Here is a 23,717-nt window from a genome sequence, read left to right on the forward strand (position 1 = left end):
AAGGCCGTTATCAGCGGAATTCCACCTTAATAAAAATAGTATTTCGCTTTCTTTTCTATTTTGTTCACATCTAAATGGTTACCATCGAACAATGTGGTATGTTCATTGTGATTTACATAGTGTGTAGTCATCGATTTGCATTCTACGATTCACGCATTCTGGTCAAGAGACAACATGTAATTACTTTTAAGGTAATCCGAAGTGGAAATCCTGTTTGCTGGGCGGGGTTCTTCGTTACTCCTCCAGTTTCGCAAGTAATAGAGGAATTAGGAGGTCGCAGTATTTAAGCTTTTTTAATGTTATTTGTACTTTGAATTAAACTAATAAGAAGCACTTTTTAAATCGATTTTTTCTAGACTTTAACCATAATAACAGCGCAATGTAACCATCTTGAAATACGCTAATACGACAGAGTGCATTTAGGTTTTCTTTTGTGATTCTTCTGTGTTTGTGTACACCCCGTAGATTTATGGTACTTAATTCCAATTAGAACTATCGTATCATCGTCCAAGTTTAATGTCACGTAGATTAGCACTATGTGTTGCATAAGTAAACACAACTGTTTGTAAAAAAAACAACGTTCTCTCAGTCCCAGCGTTATTCTTTGTTTCTTTCTGCGTGGGCAATTTATTTCATTTTCGATTTCAGTAAAAAATGTACTAGGAATTTTAGTGTCATGGAGACAAAGTGACTCACATCCCTTTTCTTGTGTTTTCTACCACGTATGTCATTCACAAATATAAAATGGAAATACCAAGTAAAGTCCTTATTTATATAACCATCAATATTTCATTGTCGGTAAGCGCCACGACCACCGAGTTTACAATTGAAGGTAAAATTATGCAGAATATTATGTGACCTTGTTTCGCATTGCTTTGTAAAGATCAGACCAATGGAATGAAAAACGACTCAGTACTTTTTAAACTCTGAGAATACAATCCATGCCTAGCTACAGATATCGACTTATTTACTATTTTTTTTGTTTTTGATATTCACTGTCGTGTTTTAAATGTTTTTTTAAGTTACATTGAAGTCGGAGAATGACATTTAATAAGGTGGTTTGTCGAGTCGCAAAAGTATTTGGCAGCTGTTATCTTACAACACGTGAACTTTAAGCTTGCAATTTAATGTGTCGTGGTCTGACGTAAATCTTCATTTCCATATTCTGTATTTTTGTTTCAGGTATATACAAGGTACACTATGTGATATTGAAGGACAGTGTGGACTCCTGTTTTATTGACAAAATTCATAGAGTCATGAAGGTATGAAACAATAAATACGTACATTTAATACATGCGCTGAGAGGGAACAGTAGGAGCCCATGAAGAGGAGAACTACATGTCTACAAGTGCATGTCACACAGTGAACACATGTACTAGGTGAACTATATCACTGAACTGCATTTTTATTTAATAGCTGTTTACTTCTGTGGGTAGAATTACAGGGTCTGAAGGATGTGGACCACAGTATGAGTTTGAATGTGATCAAATGTTTTCTCAAGCAAAAATGTAGTGTTTCCGTTTTGTTTCTTCTTTTGAGTCTTATTTTAAGTATATTGTTAATAGACGCTTAAAGCACAGGGATTTCAGTTCTTAACAGGCATTGATGTTCTCTTTGAATCATCAGTAGATTGAATGGTGAATTTGGTCAAAATAACATTTCTGCACAGAATTTAATATGTTCATGATTTGAAGAACTGGATTGTCTCTTACAGCCCAGAGGTTGAGAACAGTGTGCTAGGTCAAAGTGTGTTGTTACTTCTTCAGCCTTATGTATATAAAATATATACGTCAATTTGAATTAATTCAGAACAAGTATTAATTAAATTGTAAAACAAACTGATTTTTATTCTGAATGAAACAAACTAAGGAGTTTAAATTCAGATTGCAGTGAGTATTACAGTATATAGGCTGTTCCAATCATTTACTAAATAATTTATTTTGGTTCACATTGCCTTCCAAAATGGAATGTTGTTCTGTGGCATCTGCGAGTCTCACGTTCAAGAATGAATCTCAAGAATGCAGGCTTTTACAAGGACTAAATATATCTGGTATAGAAAAATATACTTACAGTGGCATATTTATTAAAAATAAATAAGATGCATATGGTGACAGTGCAGGGGTGTTTCCTCATTTTTTGTTTAAAAAATCCATTATGTAATAACACTGCTTCAGCTATTCTTTTTTCTCTTTCCCTGAAGGTTTTTTAATTTTGACTTTTGATTCTTAAATCAGGGCAGAAAAATTGTTTTGGGGGTTGAAAAGAAAACAAAAGTAACTAGTCTCCTGAAAAACTAGTTAGTGGTTGATACAATAATAATTGGAATAATAATTAGATTACTGGGTCTCTATTATTTGGTTGGGGGGAGTTTTATATCTTTTCTTAATAAAACCTACTTTTTCTTAACATTTAACATCCCAAAGTCAATATTTTATTTTTTTCATTTTTTGGCAGATGGTATTAAAATGGAAACAGCTGCAGAGATTCGAGGTGGACAATAGGACAGTCGAATAGTCTGTATTTTGATTTCTAGCATGAGAGCACACAATTGCAATGGCTGAGGGACATTTATCCCTAACAATTAATCAGATTGCAGATGAGCTCAACTCTGAAGAATGCAAAACATTATTTTATTTGTGCGGCAACCTGGACAAGTGCAGTTCAAATGAAGATGTCAAGGACATGTTAAAAGCTCTGTTAAAAAGTGGGCAAGTGGACCATCAGTTTTTGTTGTTGGAACTTACATACAGAATCAAGCGTTTTGACATTTTGAAAAGGGTGCTAATGACAAATAGAAAGGAAGTGGAAAGCATTCTGGGAAGGAAATGCTTCATTTCTGATTACAGGTAACTTTAATTTTATTTATTTGAGTGATGCATTTTGTTCCCTCTTAATCTTTTCAGTTTATTCACCTGTTTAATGTAATAAACCCCAAGTCCAGATGTTTCATGAACATTCTGTTCTCCATACTTAAAAGGAAAATGAAAGAATGCCCATGTCTGTACATTAGTGTTCATGGTAACTATTTTGTTAGTAATATACCAAACTACATACTTCATACCATTTATGTTGCATAGTTCTTCCTGTGCTTATTAAATTCCATAGTATTAAAAAATATTACTTTACTGTTTTTTAGAATGTATGCATTAACCACACTAATGTGTGATTTTACTATTCCAGAGTCTTGATGGCAGATGTAAGTGAAGAATTGGGTAAAGAAGACGTGCGATCTTTTATATTTCTTCTAAGTGACACACTGCCCAGAATGAGGCTGGAAAAGGCTAAGGTATGATTACTTCACTTTTCATATCAAAGCACAAGGTTGTAACAGCAGATTGTGAAAAAAGTGACTGCAGTGTTAATGAACACTACCATTGTCAGGGTCTTCAGTATATTTTCTTTGCTGTCACTGACAGCAAATAAAGCACATTTTATATAAAAATGGAAAGTTTAAGAGATTCCCTACATGATGTTTTAAAGCTTGAAATGAGTCACAGGGTTTAGTGTTAATATTTGTCCATACATTTATTAGATGGGTGCATTCCATCTATACATTAGTCAGTAGTCAAATTGTAAATACATTTACTTTGAGAGTCACAATGGTTTTGAAGACGCTAGACACCAGTATTGTAGCAAACACTACTTGTGTAACAAAGTGCAGAATGCAGCACATCATTTTTCTCTGTAACACTGGAGTCTTGAAGAGAAGGTGTTAAAACGTATGGTTGAAATTGAGGATCTTGGGTGGTTTTGGGTGGATATTTTTTTATTGTGATTTCTGATTGAACCTCCTGTTTTTCATTAATACATTTAAAGGGCAAAGATGAATTGAATGTTTTGAAGTATGCATTCTTTTCCCACTGGCTAAAAGACAAGCATCGACTTTCACATGGAAACAACATTTATGATATTGTGCTAAATGTTTTTGAAAAATATCCATAGGCAGTTGTTTCTTAATGGTTTGTAGTATAACTCAGCATTAAAACCTGTGCTGGAGATTCTAGTAGTTTTATCTTTGTTTTTTAAGCTGCATTTGCACAGGAACTTTAGTGAAAGGTGATTTTCATTTTATGGGTTTATTTATATTCAAATGTTGTAAAGTACCTTGCATAGAAGGTTCATTTTTCTCTTTGTGAATAATCTGTGGCACATTCCTATGTTTTAGAAGAATATTGCCATAGACCAGACAGGAAAAACAAATAGTGAAGTGTGATATGTACAATAGTATAATAATAATAATAATAATAATAATAATAATAATAATAATTGCATACACTTATATAGCGCTTTACAGGTAATGGGGATCCCCTCCACCACCACCAATGTTCAGCATCCACCTTGTATTAGTATACAATTAGTATATCATCCTAATTTTGGCTATGGGTAACTGCGACAGTGAATATCCAGCCAAGAGACAAACATATATTTCTTAAAAATAAACTTGTTTTTTCTTAAAGAGACACAGAGGTCAGGAGAGCAGTGCGAGGTGAACATGAAGGAAAGCTAAGGATCAGTACAGGAGAAAAAAAGACAATAATATGGCAATAGGCATTGCAGGGTATGAAATCCTTGGCTAATATATGTCAGAAAGGTAATGGTAATACCATTCCTTGTGTTAAATGGGATGGATGTGCAACAAATGTCAAATTCTTTAAACGTGTTTTATAGCCGTTTTGATTAAAAGCCCACACCCTCTTCAGCTAACACTTCTTATCTCCCAGAATCCAGAGAGTTTATAAAAACTGATACAGCAGAGATGTGTAGGCAGTTTAGGAGAATTAGTGTAAGGAAACGTGCATGTCGAGATAATGTGTGAGGAAGAATTCTGCAATCATGTGCAGATCAGTTATGTGATAATAAATAGTGAAGCAACACAACACAAAGAACACACAGAATCTTACTTGCAGCAGGAGAGAGTAGACAATCCAATGCTCAGTTTGTTAATTTGGTTGGTTTATCAGCAAAGACATTTGTAAGGATCTTATTTGTTGATTTTATCTCTACTTTTAATATAATACAATCATGTTGCTTGCACAGAAACTCTTGAAGAACTTTTAACAGTAACGTGATAAAATGGGTCTAAGACCTCTTAACAAACAGGTCCCAACAGGTCAGATTGGAGAAATGGTTATCTGACATTCCCTACACTTCCACAGGATCACCACCAGCATGTGTCTTGTCCCCCCTACTGTAAATATTTTACACTAATGATTGTAAGAGCAAACACACAGATAGATATGTCATTGAGTTTGCTGATGACATATCCCTGGTCAAAATATAAAAATACCCAGAAAAGCATCATGGTCCCATTTTTGGGTCCCATGGTGCCATTCCAAATGATTTTACTGGAGTTCTCTTTCACGATTGAAAACAAAGGAACTTCTTTGATTTTAGGAAAAATGTAACCAACCTACTGTAATTAATGGTCAGACTGTAGAAATTGTAGAAATTGTCTGTGACTACGAGTACTTGGGACTGGTCATAGACAAAATGATGGGACAAATGTTGTGACGCCATTTATAAAACTTTTTTTTCTTAGGAAACTCAGCTATTTCAAAGTAGATATAACTATTTTAGGAGTTTTCTATAAGTAGTTTATTGAAAGTGAACAGTGTGCCACTCTCTATCAGTGTCTGATGCTTAGTGCCTGATTCACGTATTTATAATATCAGGGCTTGATTTCTGCACTCCTTACTCTCTGGGCCCTCAGACACTCTTCTTAATATGTTGCAAAACTCTGCAGCTAGACTTTGTTCACTCCAGACATTGGCAGCATATCACTTCTAATAAAGCTTGAAAAGGGATAGAGACTGTTGCTACATTCAAATCTTAAAGAGTGGGATAAATCAGAGCAGTCAGATCTATTCTGGAAAAGTTGACAAGCAGATTATTCAAGACCACTGTATTGTCCCCTAACTGTTACTATTGTCTTGTAAAGATTGGGAAAATAATGAAACCTTGACTTCAGATCTTTGCTTAACATCCGTGTACAATTTCACTTATGTACCAGGTAAAAGGATATATACTGGTTGAAGAATATGAGTTCCTGGTCAACTAATTCAGTATGACAGAGGGTGTTTATATATGTTTAGCTGCATCTAGGTCTTGCCCAAGACTGTGTTAATGTGAAACCCATGCTTTAGCCAAGTGTCATCATGAAGTTTGAAATTAAAGTGGGTTTACTTATAGGTAAGATCTGTTTGGGGAAAAAAATACCTAGACTTCTTTAAATAAATGCTAAATAAATACACATGTACATGTATTCAAGGAAGTTTAATGCATGCTGTTTATTTGTATTTGTATTTATTTTTAATGGGCCTTTTTGAGGAATGATAGAAATTCATACTGGTCATATCTCAGTCAGACATATTTTGACAGTTTCCAAAATCTGTCGTTTAGTCCATAAATAATTAATAATTATGTGTGCAAAGTGTATAAAAGTTCAAGTTTGTCAGTCCAACCATATACAAGTATACAGAGGAGTGAGATATCCTTCTCCAGGTCTACAGTGCGAATACAGACAGACACTGATAAGACAATGCTATAGACAATGTAGACATAGACATTTCTGACAGGGTTCATGGTACATAAAGTGCAATGTACATAGTGCATTTTACTTTACAGGATTGTGCAAAGAATACTTTAGACAGTATGCCTGATATTAGGCAAAAAAGAACTAGGTTTCCAGATTTGGAGTAGGTGCAGTAGGTACCAGGGTGTTGTGAGCCTGACAGCCTATGAAAAAAGGTGTTGGAGCTGGCCCGTATACTGTGATACCTTTTACCAGATGGTAGGAGGGCAAAGAGGTAGCAGGAGGGGTGGGAGGGATCTTCCACAATACTGGAGGCATGTGTGTAGCATTTGTGGTAGATGTCCTGAATGGACGGAAGGGATGCTCCAGTGATGTTTTCTGCTGTATTGCTAATTCATTGCAGGGAGTTGCACTTGGAGACGTTGTTGTGCTTTTTTAGCTAGGGAGGTGGTGTTGATGGTCCAAGTGAGGTCATCTGTGATATGCACACCAAGAAACTTAGTACTTCTAGCTGTCTCCACAGGGGAGCTGTTGATGTGCAGTGGAGAGTGATCAGCGTGGCCCCTCCTGAAGTCAATTATCATCTCTTTTGTCTTATTGACATTCAGAGACAGATTGTTGTTGAAACACCAGTCCGCTAGTTGCTCCACCTCCTCTGTGTGGTGCATAATCATTGTTACTAATGAGGCCCACCACTGTCATGTCATCAGCAAACTTGATGATGTGATTTGCACTGTGCTTAGCAGTGCAGTCATGAGTCATCAGCATGAACAGGAGTGGGCTAAATACACAGCTCTGGGGGGTTCCGGTGTTCAGAATCATGGTACTAGAGACATTGTTTCCAATCCGGACTGTCTGAGGTCTCTTGGTCAGAAAGTCCAGAATACAGTTACAGAGGGAGGTGTTAAGGTTCAGCAAGCTCAGTTTTTCTATCAGTTTCTGGGGGATGTTTGTGTTAAATGCTGAACTGAAGTCAATGAACAGCATTCTTACATAAGTGTCCCTCTTATCCAGATGGGACAGGGCAAGGTGAAGGGCGAGGGATACAGCATCATCGGTAGACCGGTTGGGACGATACACAGACTGGAGGGGGCCCAGAGAGGTGGGGAGTCTGGACTTAATTATGCCCATGACTAGCATTTTGAAGCACAATTGCTGTGGGTGACACAGGGCAATAGTCATTGAGACAGGACACAGTAGACTTCTTCGGCACTGGTATAATCATGGTGGTCTTGAAACATAGAGGGATGACAGCCTGGCACAGGGAGATATTAAAAATGTCTGTAAAAATATCAGCTAACTGTGCTGCACATTCCTTGAGCACGCCACCAGGTATATTGCCAGGTCCAGGTTAACTTTTGCTAATGTCTTCCTCTCAGCTGCAGACAGGCAAAGCACCTGATCATTGGGAGGAGGTATGGTCTTTCTCAAAGGCACTGTATTTAGTGCTTCAAATTGTGAATAAAAGTCACTCAGCGCATCCGGAAGGGAGGACTCTCCGTCACTGGCGCGTGGAGTAGTCCTGTAATCAGTAATGGCCTGGGTACGCTGCCACATGTGCCGCGTGTCTCTGGTGACCATGAATCTTCCATGCATAGTTGCGCTTTGCCTCCCTGATGGCACGAGACAGGTTGGCCCTCGCAGTCCAAAGGGCTTCCTTGTCACCTGATCTAAGTGCTACATTGCGAGTTGTTAGTAGTGCGCGGACCTCTGCAGTCAGCCATGGCTTCTGGTTGGCCTGTGTGATAATAGATTTAGAGACAGTGACATCATCTATGCACTTGCTGATGTAGCTAGTCAAAGTTGCTGCATACTCCTCTAGATTGACATAGTTTTCATAGGTAGCGGCCTCCCTGAAAATATTCCAGTCTGTGTGCTCAAGGCAGCCCCTGTAATGCTGAAGTGGCTCCCTCTGGCCATACCCTGAACTGTTTCAAAACTGGTTTGGCATGTTTGAGCACTGGTCTGTGTGCTGGAATAAGCATCACAGAAGTGTTGTCAGAGTAGCCCAGGTGGGGCGGGGGGCAGCTTTGTATGCATCGTGGATATTTGTAAAAGCTTAGTCCAGTATGTTCGCCACTCTGGTTGCAAAGTTAACATATTGGTAGAATTTAGGGAGGACTGCCTTAAAATCTGCGTGGTTGAAATCGCCAGCAACAATAACACAGCCATCAGGGTGAGCAGTTTGTAAATTGCTGATGGCCCCGTAAAGGACACACGGTGCCTCTTTTGACTCAGAAGGTTTTACGTTTAAGTATTGTATAGGTTTTATGTGGTTTTGAAGTTTGTTGGACTGAACGTTTCTTGGATAGAAAATAAAACTTCCGACTGAATTGTACTTCGACTGATGTGAAGTCATATGCATCAATCCTTCGGATTTTTGTGTTTTTGTTGTGAGGTAGTTTAAACAAAATGCTGGTACTGTAAATAAGATGCCTACACACTTATTTTGGTATTGCTGAAAGTCCAGGGCTTATGTGAAACTGAATAAATTAATGGGTACAGTCTGGAGTATACAGGTGGTATTCAGGCTGTAAACATCCTAAAAATTGAGGTGGATATTTTATTTCTCCTTTGCAAGCAGGCTCATTGTCAACCCTCATAAGATACCTCTTGTTTTGTCATAATAACTCAACATTACAAACAAGAGGAAGCCATTTGATCTTTCTAGATTATATACAGTAGCTGTATGTACAGTATGTAACCTTTTCTGGAATGGTCCCAGGGAATATGCTTTAACATTATGCTTGAGTGGATTGTCCTTGACACCAACAACACTATTATTACTATTTTCATTTATCTGTCTTTCTCAGTAGGGTGCAGGATTTAAAATTTTGTATCATATCCCCACATTGTCTCCTCTGTTCAAGACCTTGAATCTTTTGCTTTTCTCTGTCACATTGCCTAAAGGCCTCAAATATATCTTATCTCACTTCATTTAACTTATTTCAGAAGGTTTCTATATACCTTTTGTAATGTGGATCAAAGCTGTCAAAGCTGTTATAAATTATTAGTAGAAAGTGTGGATTACATCATAATGTAAAACAGATTTTTAGGTGTTCTTTCTGTCTACTAAGAACAGTGACAATGATCAAATGAAACCTGTAATTAAGCCAGTTAAGTATTCTGTTATGTAGCTGAAAGTTTGGCTGAGAACAAAAATCTGCCGTTGCATCGTCCTCCAAGACCTGGTTTGGGAACTGCTGAGTACAAGAGTGGTACTCATTCCTGGTCCTAGATTACCCCTGCACCTACTGCTTTGTGTTTTAGCTGCACCCTTAATTACCAGTATATTTCGTGCCTGTAGTTGATGTGCTTGCTAGTTTAGACTTTTTTCTACACACCATCTTTGATATTAAAAAAAGGTTCAAAGTACATTCCCAATAACTTCAGCACACAGAACACTGTGATCTTACTGTCTTCGGAAATTCAGATACAGCTGCATTGTGTATTTGTGAAGTCAGAATGTTTTTTAAAGGGTTCTGCTTCAACATATCTCTGAAAAATACAGCATAGCATTAATTGATAATAAACCAAAATGATAAACTGTCCACTGAAAATTGGGGACTTTCTCTGAATAAAAAAAAATTGTAGTTGTGTAAATCATGACCTTAAAAATATTGTAATTGTTTGAAGATAAAGTTTTGGGGATGTCCTTAAAGTTTAACTTAATTTCCTGTATTTACTTGAGTTCAGCTGGGGATTTCAGAAGCCTGATATATCCAGGTTAGCTGGGATAAAGCTGAAATTGTTTGGATAGTTTGATGTTCAACTTGATGATCCTGTAGTATTACAAGATTATACATAGTATTGAAATTATAAAAAAAAGTGATGCTTACAGATGGGTGAAAGTGTAGCCTATGCTCTTAACTAGATGTAAGTCGGATTGCAAAGCTCAGAGGAAAACTATGTATGTGATCTACATCTTCCATAGTATAAGTGTTGTACATAAAGTACACTTGATTCACAATTTCTGGTTGCAATGAACAAGAGTTAAAATTGAACACTTGTGGAAAGTGACAAAAAGCAGCGCTTAACTTTGCTCTTCTAACACTTTTTGCAGAGTTTTCTCGATGTCATAGTGGAGCTGGAAAAGGTGGACATGGTCTCTCATGAGAATCTGGATTTGATAGAGCAGTGCTTACGAGGCATTCACAGAATAGACTTAGCCAAGAAGATTAATGTGTTTCAGCGGAAAGGTAAGAAGGGGGAACTTACAACTATTCATATTCCATTAGTTTGAAAAATTCTTCTACCAGGAGTCTTGAAATTAGAACAGAAGTGAGATTATAAATGAGAGGAGATAAATCACCAAATTCCTTGCTCTCAATCACGTTTCTCAAAAAATGAAGTTTATTTAGCTTAGACAGAAATGGAAAGTTTATACATTTTTAGCTATCTTAAGTTTTATGGCAGTAGGTCACTGGGCACATGCATAATGTTTCTAAATAACAGACAGACTCTTTGTATATTTAAATGTTATTATTCTTTTGTATAATAAAACTATTGAGGTTAATTTATTTGATGTCTTAAAATGCCAGAAAAATGTTTGTGTAGTATTAAATCTGCCAAAATCTGCCTAATGACGCCTAAAGCCTAATAACACCATCCTGCATTATCAAAATGACCTGTCTGCAAAATTGTTTTCAAGTGCAGACGCTGCAACGTGATGCATTCCAGACATATATATTGTAATATATATTACTATAATATATATATATATCACAGAGTGACTGTAGCTCATCGTCAGCTTGTAAATGATCTGTAAGATGAGAGGCTATTCCAGTGGAGTGTTGTCGTGTTTTATTTTCCAATGAATTTTTCCTTGATAGATTTGATTGAAAATGAATTAATTAGGAGAAAGTGTGTGCATACATTGTGATGAGCATTAAGCCTTTTCAGCATTTTTCTTTAACATAAAGATAGTCTCCTTGGATATTTTACATAATCTCCTATTGTGCAGATTAAGGGAAAAAATAACTGTTTAGCAGTATACTCAATTTAATTAATTTAATTTAAGTTCTCATCCAATATTTTGTGTGTTCTGGCAAGCCTGTCCGGAAGTGTCAATTTTTTCAGTAGGGTCAGACAAGCTCAAAATGCTAGGAATAAAGTGGCATTACAGAAAACTGTATCAAAATCTTGCCATAGCCAGATTTTTTCCTGATCTGCGTCCAGTGTAACATCTGTGCAACCATTTCACCAAAGCCAATGAATATCAATAGGGATAATTGTTACCATCCAGCCTTCACTACAGGAAGAGTGGTGTATCCCAGAGACAGCTTTTGTGTCAATGCTGCTGAGAACTGTTAACGTTCAGGGAGGGTCCTGATGCACTAAGAATTCAGAATTCCACCACCTTGAAATTTACTCTCCATCCTTCCATTTTCTAACTGCTTCTTCAGGCTCTTGGGGGAGCTGGAGCCTATCACAGCAAGCAATGGGTGCAAGGCAGGGAAGTTTATTATCAATATTGGTTAAATGCTAATTCAAATTTACAATCTTGAATTTTATTTTTTGGGGGGAATTGGGATTTCACTCCTTGACCATTTTTAATTCCATTTCTATTCTAAAACACTGTACACAACTCAAAAAAAAGAAGAGTTCCAACTGATTCGTGTACATTGCATGTCAGAATAAAACAAATACATTTGTAATGTTGACATGCTAGACTTTCTAGTTTTGACTATTATTGAAAGGCAAAGTGCTGTAAAACTTAAGTATTTTTGTTATTGGAATAAAAAAACACATATTCAGCTATAAAATAAAACCAGTACAAAACCTAAGAGGCCAAATGTTTAGGCCCATACGGAGGTGGTATGACACATATAGCAAAATATCTAGGTTTTGAGTGCTAACTTAATTTTTTGTTTTGACAGTGTGCCACCTTTCTAGGACACAGGAAGCTTATCCTGATTTGTATTTTTGATTTTGTTTGGTATCTGCATTTAAAATAGTTGAATACATCTAGAAGATATCAAGTGTTGAAGAAGTCTTGTGGTTCTTTTGTGCATCAGAATAATTGAACTTGGACAACTTTGTTCCAGATTTTTCTTGTGATGAAATAATTTATCAAAAGAAACTCAGAAGGATTGAATATCATATACAGTAAATGCTCAGTTTATAAGAATCTCTGTAGTTTGGTTTCAGTTTTCTTCTTTTATGAAAGGTCAAAATATTTATGTTTTTCTGTTAAGAAGGTAACTTCATGACCAAATATGGTGAACATCCAGAAAAGCACTTTATCCCGAAGCTTAAAATACATAGACTGACTGTGATGTCATTAATGGCATTTGTCCAAGGCATTAGTTGATTTGAGTTCTGACAAGCCCTGACTTTGAGCTGAATGATTTAATGATTATTTCAGTTCTTGTGTTGTCGCTTGTGTGAGCCTTATTAAAAGACTGAAGAGCAGTTGTGTACTTTCATTTTTTTGCTCATTTGTTGGTATATGTACAGATAGAAATTAGAAATGAAAAATGAGAGAAAATGGAAAAGGTTACCTAAACTGTGCACTTTCAAAGAGAAACATACATATATAAAAATGTAGTATTTTGGGAATTTGCATTTTTGCCAATTTGGATTTTAACTTGTTTTTCCATGTACAGCTGAAATGTGGTTTACTCTACCTCCTCCTCTCTGTACTGTAGTTGTTACTACCACATGCTTCTACCACTAGTGACAAGTCGGCTGCTATAGCAGTCCCTTCATTTGCTAGTTTGAATTTGGCAGTTAGATAATGCGATTGCTGTAACAGTTGACATAGTAATCAATGTGAATTTGACTAGTGAAAATTGCTAGTGTTTATATTGTCACATGGGGTTTAGTTGATCGTGTGTTTGAAATAAAAAAGGCTCATATGATGCTAGTGTTTTTTCGGTTTGGTAGCAGTTACGGTTTGTGTCTTTGTTGTCTTGAAAAACTCCACAATAAACCTTCATGTAGTCATCATGAGTTCTTATGTGTGGATATTACTGGAACTGCCCTATACAAAGAATGGTGGTTGTCACATAGTTGTTGTAGAGTAAGTGTATTATTATAGAATTTCTCAGCCTTTTCCATCTCACAACCCATTTTCCTTTATTTTATCCATATATAATGCATATATACCTGTAATATAGAAATATTATAGCACACCACTACCTTTCCCAGACATATACTCACTTGCCCAACAGTATTGTTATTAACATTGTTTCAAATTGGGGGTTACGAAAATAGTGAAAATCAGAGATTGACAGAGCTATTTAGTCAATAAGTAAAATAAATATTCATAACCCCACAACTTGTAAGTGATTTCACTATAACATACCCGAACGACTAGTATAATTAGAGGCACATTAATTCTTTATTCTCTTGCACAGTTTTAGTGAGAGGAATTATAATTCAGTCACCTAAAGCTGTAACAATATTATAAATGAAATTTATTTCAGTGTTTAGTTTGAGTTTGCCTCCAAATGAGTAGTCACCTTATCCTGGCAGGAACTGATTACAGTGAAACACAAAGCTTTTGCTCAGCTGCTCTCGGAGATGCTGTTTTTATGCCTGTGAAATGTTCTATATTATTATAAAGAGCTCTTCTGTTTAAATTACAGGTGCAAAGTCAACTGCTGATTTGCAGATTGAAAGGGAGAAAAGGCAGTGCTTCAGACCTGTAAGTACATTATGAATTGCTATCACTATAAAAAGACTTATCTACCAGGAAGTTTGCATTGAACCAGACTATGTTCTGAAATGGAAATAAGGCTATAATTAATTTTAAAAATGATATTTTTCTGAACCTCTGAGCATGAAACAAAAGTCTGTATTCCCAAGTACAGAGATAGCTGTCTCAGCTATCATCTCTTGAGAAGATCAGAAAGGTCTGCCAACGAGAGCTGGTCATTCTGTTCATTAAGCTTATTTGGTAGTTCATTAGCTATGTGAAACTAAAATTTCATCAGACTGTTTTGCTCAGAGTTTGGATCTAAGTGGCCTATCTGGGATGCCTGTTCAAGGATTGTTCAAATCAGGGCAGAAATGTTTAGTATTCTACAACCTTAATAAATCTTTTTTTCTATGTTTCATAGAGTTAAGATAGTCACCTGGTTTGATACTGTCTGCACCCTGTCACAGTGTGGTGTTCGGGTGGAGCTGCGGTTATCACTGGTCCAAATCAATACCTCTTTGAGGGAGATAGAAAACTGACGTGAGGTCATTGCGAGTAAAAAATCAGTTATTTTTTACTATTTATTTTTTAAATAAATAGTAATAGTAAAAAATAGTATTTTTTACAGTTATTTTTCACCACAAGCAAGCTTGTGGTGCTCAAAGTGCAGATATATTCTGTTTTGCTCTCTGGACAGGAGAAGAAAAATGATGTCCTGGCTTGGAAGCCGTAGAAATGACTCTGGAATGAATCAAGAGACATCTGCTGCTTTAAAACACCTTAGGAGTTTATGTACTTGAACACAATCCTTCCCTCACTCTTCTTTGTTCTAGATTTCAGAGTGTTATCTCTTTTAACCTATCTATATATAACAGTCCCCTGAGACCAGGAATCATTCTTGGTTATTGTCACTTCTTTTTAAGGCAGTAATATTTTTTTTGTGGTATAGTGATTAAAAGTGGACATAATCCTTACTAGTGGGTTGTAAAGTTTGAACATAACTTCCCTAAAATTAAATTATACATTTTTGCTATATATTAAAGTATTGCATTTATCTTTTTACTACTTCCCATTATTTGCTTGATGAAGATCTAGAAAATGTGCCCAGATTGCTTTCATGCGTGTCTTGAAGAAGACCTTTAAACTTGCCCTTGTGTTTGCTCTCCTGCAGTCTCCAGAGGCGAGTAGCTCTCAAGCTGTCCCACAAACTGTGTTTCAGAAATCTTCCACAGCTCATGGTGAGTTACAAGCTGAGGCCTTTTTGAGCATCTTGGTTGTATCCCAGCAGTGCAGCTTCTTATGTTATCAGCAAAATACAGCTAATTTATAACTGATTGTCTTCTAATGTTGGTACTTTGCTCTTCTTTAATAAATGCATTTGTGTATTTCAGCTCCAGAGAAAATCAAAACGGGAGTGCCTGAAACAGGAATGCAGTACAGTCAGGTGATCTGAGTGATCCTTTTGAGATTATGCACTTCAGTGTTCATGTAGTACAGAAAGCTCGGTGAATTAACATGTGGTATAGGATGATGACAGTAGAAGAGGAGTGATTTCCATCAGATTGTCTTATGTGACTATCTCTTCCACATTTAATTTTATCTGGGCAAAGCCCATAAGCTTTGTGGAGTGGTCTCTCTTAAAATCCTTATGAAAAAGTACCTTTACCAAGATTCCCATGTTATAACTTTACCTTGCTTTAATTTGTGCTTCTCTATGTTTTTTGACATTGCAATGAGTCAATCATCACAATTGTAAGGTCCTCATTCCCAAAAGGATGGTGTAGCACCCCCTGGTGCAGGGTTTCATAAATTTGATCCTTTCACCAAAAACATAAAGTAGCTGTAAGTTAAAGAAAAGTGCTTTTATTTACAGTGCAAAAATAAAAAAAACAACCACAAACCAAACACCAAAACAAAAGCCTAAGCTACTTTTTGAACTACTGTCTAGACTTGTTCAGTTCCTGACTATCACAGCCAGGAAGCTAAGCTGCTTAACGGCCTTTAACTTCAGTATCATTCTAAGCCACTTCATAAAACTCTGTTTCTTCCCGACATTCTTCATAGTGACTTCCAAAACTCATACACATTCAGTCAGTCTGTGGTTTCATTGTCTCACTCCCTCCGGTACAGCTTGCATAACAGAGGATCTGCACTCTGTCCCCAGACTGCAGATAGTGACTGATGATTCAAAGCCTCAGCTTTCTGCTTTTTAAATTGTCACCTGACCAATTGTCTCGCACCAACCACACAGGTGACTGAAGGTAGCTTCTCATTTCTGACAGCATTCTGGTAAATATGGTGCAGATACAAATCGACATTTTACCTGAAGTCAAAGTCCTCACAGCTGGTATTACATTGTAGGGGTAGCAAGTACTCTTAACACTAGGTGGTGAGTATGCTTTCAGTATTTATTAATAGCAGCACTGATACTCTAACATGTGGAACACAGCTCAAAGAATGATTCCAGCATGATTCCATGTTTGACATTCATTATATGCAATGTTAATGTTCCCAGTGTGTGCAAATGACATCATCGAACACTAGATGTGTTAAACACTGTCCAGTATTGGTAAAGCATGCTAAAGGAATACTGAAACCAAACAGTCTTTCTAAATTTACAGTGCATGTGAGAACGATGTAAGTGATATCTTCATAGAATGAGGAGAAGAGTGCAGAAGTGCAAAGTGTTGCTTGGCAAAATGTTTTGAAGTGTAAAAACTAAAAAAAAATTGAAAGTTCAGTATACTGTTTCAGTATACTGATCCAGCAGTAAATGCATAACACTAACAGTTCTGGAATGTCCTCCTCTGATTTGTAACTGTTACTCAGGTGTGTGTTCCTTTCATGTGCCTTTAAGTATCTTTGCTGTCTGTAAACCCCATGATGTATTCCAGCTCGTGGTTCTTTGCAAACTATATGTTTAGTATTTTTAAGTATTGTATAAAATTGTATAATGTTGTTATGGGAGTTTTAACAGGAAACTATGTGGAAGAACATTTATAATTGAAAAGGAGAGGCACTTTTGACCCAAAGGGCAGCAGGAGTCTGGAACAAGCTATCCAGCCATATTGTTGAAGTTGATACCATGGCTTCTTTCAAGAAAAAGCAAGAAGAGATCTTTGTATCAATTAGTTACTAAGATGGCAAATTAATTGATCCAAATATGTTCTAGATGGCACAAATGTCTTTTTCTTATTTGTAACCATTTATATGATCTCTCTACTAAAGTTAGTGTAGATTGAAATGCCTTTTAAAACTAAGCTGTTTGTCTCTTTTTGTGCTAAAGCAGCTTGAGGATGTGTACAGAATGCAGACGGACCCTCGGGGAATTTGCCTGATCATAGACTGTGTTGGTAATGATGGAGGTAAGTGTATCTCTGACTCAGAAAATGTTGCAATAGTTACAGTTCGACGTGATAAAAGAGAAAAATATAACAAGTAAATTAGGAGTAAAAATTAATGTAGTGCAGCATGGTTGTGCAGTGGTTAGCATTGCTGCCTTGCAGTGCTGGGCCCTGTGTCAGTTCCAGACCTGGGGTGCTGTTTGTGTGGATTACGTTCTCCCCTTCCTTGTGTGGGTTTCCCTGGGATGCCTTGGTTTCCTCACACAGTCCAAAAACATACAGGTAGGTTAATTGGTGTCTGGGAAAAGTGGCCGTGATATGAATATGTGCGTGTCTGTGTCTGCCCTGGGATGGACTGGTGTTCCATCCAGGGCGGATACTGCCTTTCACCCTCTACTTGCCAGAATAGGGTCTGGTTCCCCTACAGTGGTTAGAAAATGGATGGATTGATAATACTGTACTGTATATAAGTACATATTCTTTCTTTCCATCTGTACTTCTATTTCCTAAAATTTAAGTTTAGATGAAATGTGTAATTTAAATGTATCAAAAACAATCAGTATTGTTTTAAAAACAAATGTTTTTTGTTTGAAGTGAGTTTTAAAGGTGTTCTGTTTTACTGAAATTGGTAAGGCATAGGTTCATCCAACAATAGATTTCTTTAAAAAATGAATTTACTTTAATGTAAACATTTCTTTCTTGAAAAGAACACTTTATAACCATAAATATAATTGCTGATGCAGTTGTTACATCTTAAACTTAGATTAATTTGTCATACATTTCAGTCTGTCACGGCATACCTGGACATCCTGGATGTTTAATCTTTATACACAGCAAAACTACACCAAATATTTGGTGGCCAAATAGTAGCCATAAAGATTTCTTGAAAAACAACAAATAAAATACAAAATATTTCACAGCAATGCCTGTTGTACTCTATGTGAGCCGTGTTGGTGATTTTTTTCCCAATCCTTTATACTTTTTTTACAAGACATGCTTCATGAAACCTTCACCAAACTGCGCTTCAAAGTCATCCTGTATAAGTGGTTGAGCCTGAATGACACCCTGGCCTTTCTGAAGGAGACGGCCAGGATGACTGACCACCAAAGACTGGACTGCTTTGTTTGCTGCATCATTAGTCGTGGCACTGCCACTGGAATGCTGGGCACTGAGACACAGGGCCCTGGGTTGCTGTTTGATAACATCAGGCAGCTTTTCACTCCGGAGCACTGTCCTGGCCTCCTGGGCAAACCCAAACTATTCTTCATTCAGAACTACGTGCTGTCAGAGCCTGTGCCATACTATGATGACAGTGATGACATAGAAGCGGACATGCCTGTGGTTGTACACAGAGTGGAGTCAATCCCAACTGAAGCTGACCTTTTTTGGAGCTACTGTGAAACAGAGGCCGGTCACCTAGAAAAAGTACACCATAGTTCTGTTTATTTTCAGGCGCTCTCAGCTGGTTTAATAAAGGGACAGAAAAGGTAAGGGAATTTCTTTTTTTTAAATTAGATTCTAAATATTAGCATTCTCAACTGTTTTTTCCCTCATAATCAATTTGGAATTGCTATTAGTTTAAAACGTGGTATTATGCCTCCAGTTCCTGTACATCATAAGGAATATAAAGACTAGCTCCTCTAAAGGGCACATCTTTCACACTTTTTAGTCATTGGATCATAAGCTCCACTGCGCCTTACAGGAGAGTGCTGATTGGAGAAGAGGCATCTTGATGTCACTGTAAATTTGCAGGAGCTGGTTTTAGACCAAAAGTGAAGATATTGGCTAACAAATGACTCAGCTAATTGCACGTTTATGCTTTGTGATCTTGGCTATAATACGATAATGACTGAAGTTCCAAGTCTGGGATGATTTTTAGTAATGTACCTTTAGGAGCTCCTGAATGGCTCAACGGATAAAATTCAATGCATGGACCACAATTTGGGCCCTGCAATCAAAGTATAAGTTGTTATAACCTGTCTTTATTTCATTATCATACTGTTCATCCAGTGGCAAAAAACAGTTGGCTTACCAAAGCACAAAGTCTGATTTGAAATTTGCTAATTTTCTTTCTGTATGTGCAACATTGGTGTCTCCACCTTGTTAGGTGCCCATGAACTTAGTGTCTTATCAGGAGAGTGCTGAGTCAACCTTGCATCAGATGCTTATGTCTGGTGGGGAGTCTGATTTCTGCGAGGTCCAGCTTGCAGAACAAGTGCAAGGACTACTACACTGATGTTTCAGTGTTCAAATAGAACGTAGAAAATGGCATTCCACACTTCATCTTTAAATGCTTTAGATTGGGATTTGCAATGGTGGCCTAATTTATGTAATCCCACAATGTAAAGGCTTATAAAACATTAGTAATTTCAATTTTTTCTATTTTTTGTCCTTTATAAATTAAATTTTATTAATTTGTCCACCTGCTGAATTTGAACTGTTGTCAGAACTGTGGTTCTGGGTGTAAAGTAAGCACTGTACATCTCAGAATAACTGGATGCCTCACATCTGAAAACAATATTATATATGTACTGTAGATTAGTATAATTATTTAACAATATTATAGTGATATTAAAATAAAATAAGTAATACTAAGTAACCAATATTATATATGTAAATCTGTATAATTACATAATTGAGAACTGTGCTGTAAATATAGAATAGCTTACTGCTTTTAGTCTGATATCTCTTCCAAAAGTTTAGTGAAAGTAAAGCACAGTCCTGCTACAATAAAATAATTATTGTTCTACTATAACTATAATTGTAGTTGTAATATAACAGAGGTAGAGCACAAATCTGCTGGATTTGCTTATGGCACACGGTCTGATGCTTATTCTACTGGTGTAGAAATAGTTTATAGTTGTTAGTTATACTTACATCTAACTTGCTATGTTAGTAAATAAATATACATATTTTATATATAAATATTTAGGTTCTGAATATTTTTGAAATACTCATTGAAATTCTAAAGTCTCTTAATTAATTTAATCTGATTTGTTAAAGGAAAATGGATCTGATTGATGTCCACACAGAAGTCAATGGCATGATCTACGATCACAACCAGAGGAACCCTACTAATAAGTACTGCATCAGTCTCCGTTTCACTCTGAGAAAGAATTTCATACTATCCTAGAGGAGAAGGTTGCTGGCTCCCACTAACATTTTCTATACTTTTTTGCCTACTTATTCTTCCAATTGTTTTGTATTGGAGCCCTCTAGTGATTTTACAGAATAAGTGCATTATTTTAAATTCAAGAGTAAATGTGTTATAAATGTTGTATTAGTTGTTTTTGGTTTATCTCTTTCTCTTATTTTTCTGTTACAGTAAAACTGTTCTTAATTCACATTTAAAAATGCCCAATTGCTGTAATTAAATCAAAGATTAGTACAGTAATTTAAAACAGTAATGTTCAGTTATTTGTCAAAAAGTAAAATTACTGTGTTAGTAAATGAATATGATCCTAATTGTTATTTTAAGAAATCTTAATTCTATTAGTAAAGAGGCAGTTTATTTTGCACTTCTTGAGAAATTGTATAGAACCTTCCTACCAAACCAGTCAAATCAAATAATTTTTTGTGGCTGTGCTTGAGATGCATAGATATGTCTTTATAGAAAATAAGATGTACTAATGTTTTTTGTTGAAGTCTGAATCTGAGACCAAAAATAATTTTGATCCTTGTATTGTTTTATCTAACTAAGTGTGTCAGGATGGCAGCTGTGTGTTTTGGTTGAGCAGCTCATTGTAGAAACTATTAGTGAAGAACGTAAAAAGTATTACACTTCACAGCCCTCAGCCAACGTTCCTTTCTCCCAGAAGACTACCATGTTCTCCCTGGGAATATTTATTTTTGTGAAACAGGCATTATTTATTAACTAATTAAGCATTAAAAAGCTTGTAAAGTAAAAACTTATTTGCATAACAGAGTGTAAGAGATAGTCATTGTCTTTGGTATGACTAGTAACCAAATGAGATAACTGAAGTGTACATTACTTTTTAAGGGTGATTGTGCCTGCAAATGTTGGGATAATTTATTATTATTATTATTATTATTTTCATTATTATTATTATTATTAATAAGAATAAGAATACGAATAATATAAAAAATAACTGAAATCTTTTTGACAGTAAAGTGTCCGTGAAAGTTAAAATTTTAAGAGTTTTACTCTACTTTCCTGTGTTATTTGTATCTAAACAATAGAAAGCATCTAAGATACTTAAGATAAATGTGAATTGCAAAACCTTCCTATTGTCCCTCATATCTCTGTCTATATATAAAGACAATTATACACTTCTACTGCATTTATGTTTTGTTAACTATATTAATTATATTGTTTAACTATACATAATTAATTGAACACTTTTGCATCCCTCCAAGTAGTGTTCTTGTGAATTAACTAAAATATAGGGTAGCATTACTTCAGTCTGCTGAAGTAATTCAGTCTGCTACTCCATATAACACAATATACTGTATATGTACACTGATCTGCATTGTGAAATCCACTTTAGTCACAATGTTTGAAATTACAAATAATTTTAGTCAATTAACTTAATTTTAAATTGTCTATAACCAGAATGTTATATTATTATGTTTTCTGTACATTGGAAATGTTCTGTTTTTTTGTTCATTTGAGAATAATACTGAATATGATTGTGTATTATTTAAACAATTTTTATAATGTCTAATTTTTTTTATTTTGGTTTAAAATGTATTTCATTAGAAGAACATCAACAAAAAGACTATCAGTACACTGATACTGTAAACTTATTAATTGATATATTGCTTCACAATTCATTTGTCTAACTTTTCACTTATTTACCGATATTTGTGTTCTATTATAATATGGTTTGGAATTGCCAATTGCCTTTTAGGTCTCTACTTTCAGCAGTGACCCATTACATTGTTCTGTGCCTGTGTAATTGATACATACTAAATTCGGATATACATTATGAATACTATGTATCTGTTGTAACATGATACTGTGCTACATTATTCCAATATGCAGCTATTTCTCAACTAACATGGTTTTGACCAACATGATATAATAAGGCTAGTTCCTGAGCTCAATTCAACATGATTTCTACCCAATTGGTCTGTTCTAGAAAGGAAAATAAGACTCAACCACCCAGCCTGTGAAACAGTAATCTGTGGTTGTCTTTAGTATCACATAGAATAGCAAGAATTATGAGGTTTTGCTTCTAAATATTTTGGCCAGTAGGAGGAACGCTTGGATTGTTAACCTTGGAAGATTTATACATCTGTGCAGCTTTTCTGGCAGCAGCACAACCCTTCTGCTTTACGTGTCTGGAAGCTTTATATGTACATTTAAATCACCATCCCTTTAAACCTGGCAGCAGTGTTTAGAATTTTCAATCGGTCATATAATTGATAAAATTAAGTCATTTAGAACTTTGATAGAATAAAAAACAGAAAACATGGTCTCCGTAGAGGACTAGGCTGTTTATGAACCAAGTCAATGGTTTCTCAACTAAAACAACAAATTCTGGTGAGGTAGTAATATCCAGTCCATATAATCACAGTTGTGTCAATGGTTAAAAATACCCTATATCTGGGCTAATATAACCCAGTAATGGGATCAAATATCTAATTGATGATTTGGTTCTGAATGAAAACCCAATAAGCTACAGTATCAGTAGAGCATGGGATTGTTATTCAAACCAAATATATAAACTATCTAATTTATATACTTTAATCTTTCCTTTTACGTTCGCTCCATCGTTAAGTAAACATTAAAGAGCTCTGTGAAGTTGGACCCCTACAAACCACACAAACCCCAAAGCCCACCACGTTCGTTAGTGCTGAGTTTGTGCTGTTGAAAGTAACGTTTGTGCTGCTTTCCTTCCCTAGTTATAGTGCTTTCGTTTTTGGGGTGTGACACCTTCTGCAACAGCACAGGAGAACCAAAATGGTCTCCTTAGTGCTCCATTTGTGCTTGTTTGTACCATTGAAAGTATGTGTCCCATGTGCTTTCCTTCCCGATATATAGCACCTTTTTTTTCAGTAAACACGTGACCAGGCCAGGTACCGTGAACTTCAATAGTAGTAACTGTCTAGGCAGTTCAAGTACTGAATTACTGGATGCAAGGATGTCTGCAATTTTGTTTCTCTATTTAGCCGGTGGGGGAAAGGGAGTGGTTCATTTTGCATTTACTACTAGTATACTAGTATTTTCTGT

At 36.0% G+C, this 23,717-nt stretch overlaps 1 protein-coding gene across 5 annotated transcripts; it reads left to right on the forward strand.

Moving 5' to 3' along the window:
* On the forward strand, nucleotides 1–21,817 carry LOC102682725 (CASP8 and FADD-like apoptosis regulator). Of its 5 annotated transcripts, none has more exons than XM_015359120.2 (11): nucleotides 1–191; nucleotides 1,183–1,262; nucleotides 2,455–2,846; nucleotides 3,181–3,286; nucleotides 10,596–10,731; nucleotides 14,125–14,183; nucleotides 15,349–15,415; nucleotides 15,569–15,621; nucleotides 17,464–17,542; nucleotides 18,513–19,008; nucleotides 20,525–21,817. In XM_015359120.2, exons 3-11 carry the CDS (start codon nucleotides 2,554–2,556, stop codon nucleotides 20,652–20,654), a joined length of 1,419 nt encoding a protein of 472 aa, XP_015214606.1. In that variant the 5' UTR covers nucleotides 1–191; nucleotides 1,183–1,262; nucleotides 2,455–2,553; the 3' UTR covers nucleotides 20,655–21,817. The 5 variants fall into 5 exon arrangements, with proteins under 5 accessions (XP_015214606.1, XP_015214614.1, XP_015214608.1 ...); XM_015359128.2 differs by having other exon boundaries at nucleotides 17,467–17,542; XM_015359122.2 differs by having other exon boundaries at nucleotides 2–96.
* Nucleotides 21,818–23,717: the final 1,900 nt, after the last annotated feature.

Source organism: Lepisosteus oculatus, chromosome 12, assembly GCF_040954835.1.
Source record: "Lepisosteus oculatus isolate fLepOcu1 chromosome 12, fLepOcu1.hap2, whole genome shotgun sequence".
NCBI classification, from domain to species: domain Eukaryota; kingdom Metazoa; phylum Chordata; class Actinopteri; order Semionotiformes; family Lepisosteidae; genus Lepisosteus; species Lepisosteus oculatus.

What these genes read in the sequence shown, in the direction of transcription:
- LOC102682725 (XM_015359120.2), top strand. Translation starts at nt 2,554, where the DNA reads ATGGCTGAGGGACATTTATCCCTAACAATTAATCAGATTGCAGATGAG. An exon ending in TGCTTCATTTCTGATTACAG is followed by an intron (nt 2,847 to 3,180) that starts GTAACTTTAATT and finishes TTACTATTCCAG; the next exon opens with AGTCTTGATGGCAGATGTAA. An exon ending in TGAGGCTGGAAAAGGCTAAG is followed by an intron (nt 3,287 to 10,595) that starts GTATGATTACTT and finishes CACTTTTTGCAG; the next exon opens with AGTTTTCTCGATGTCATAGT.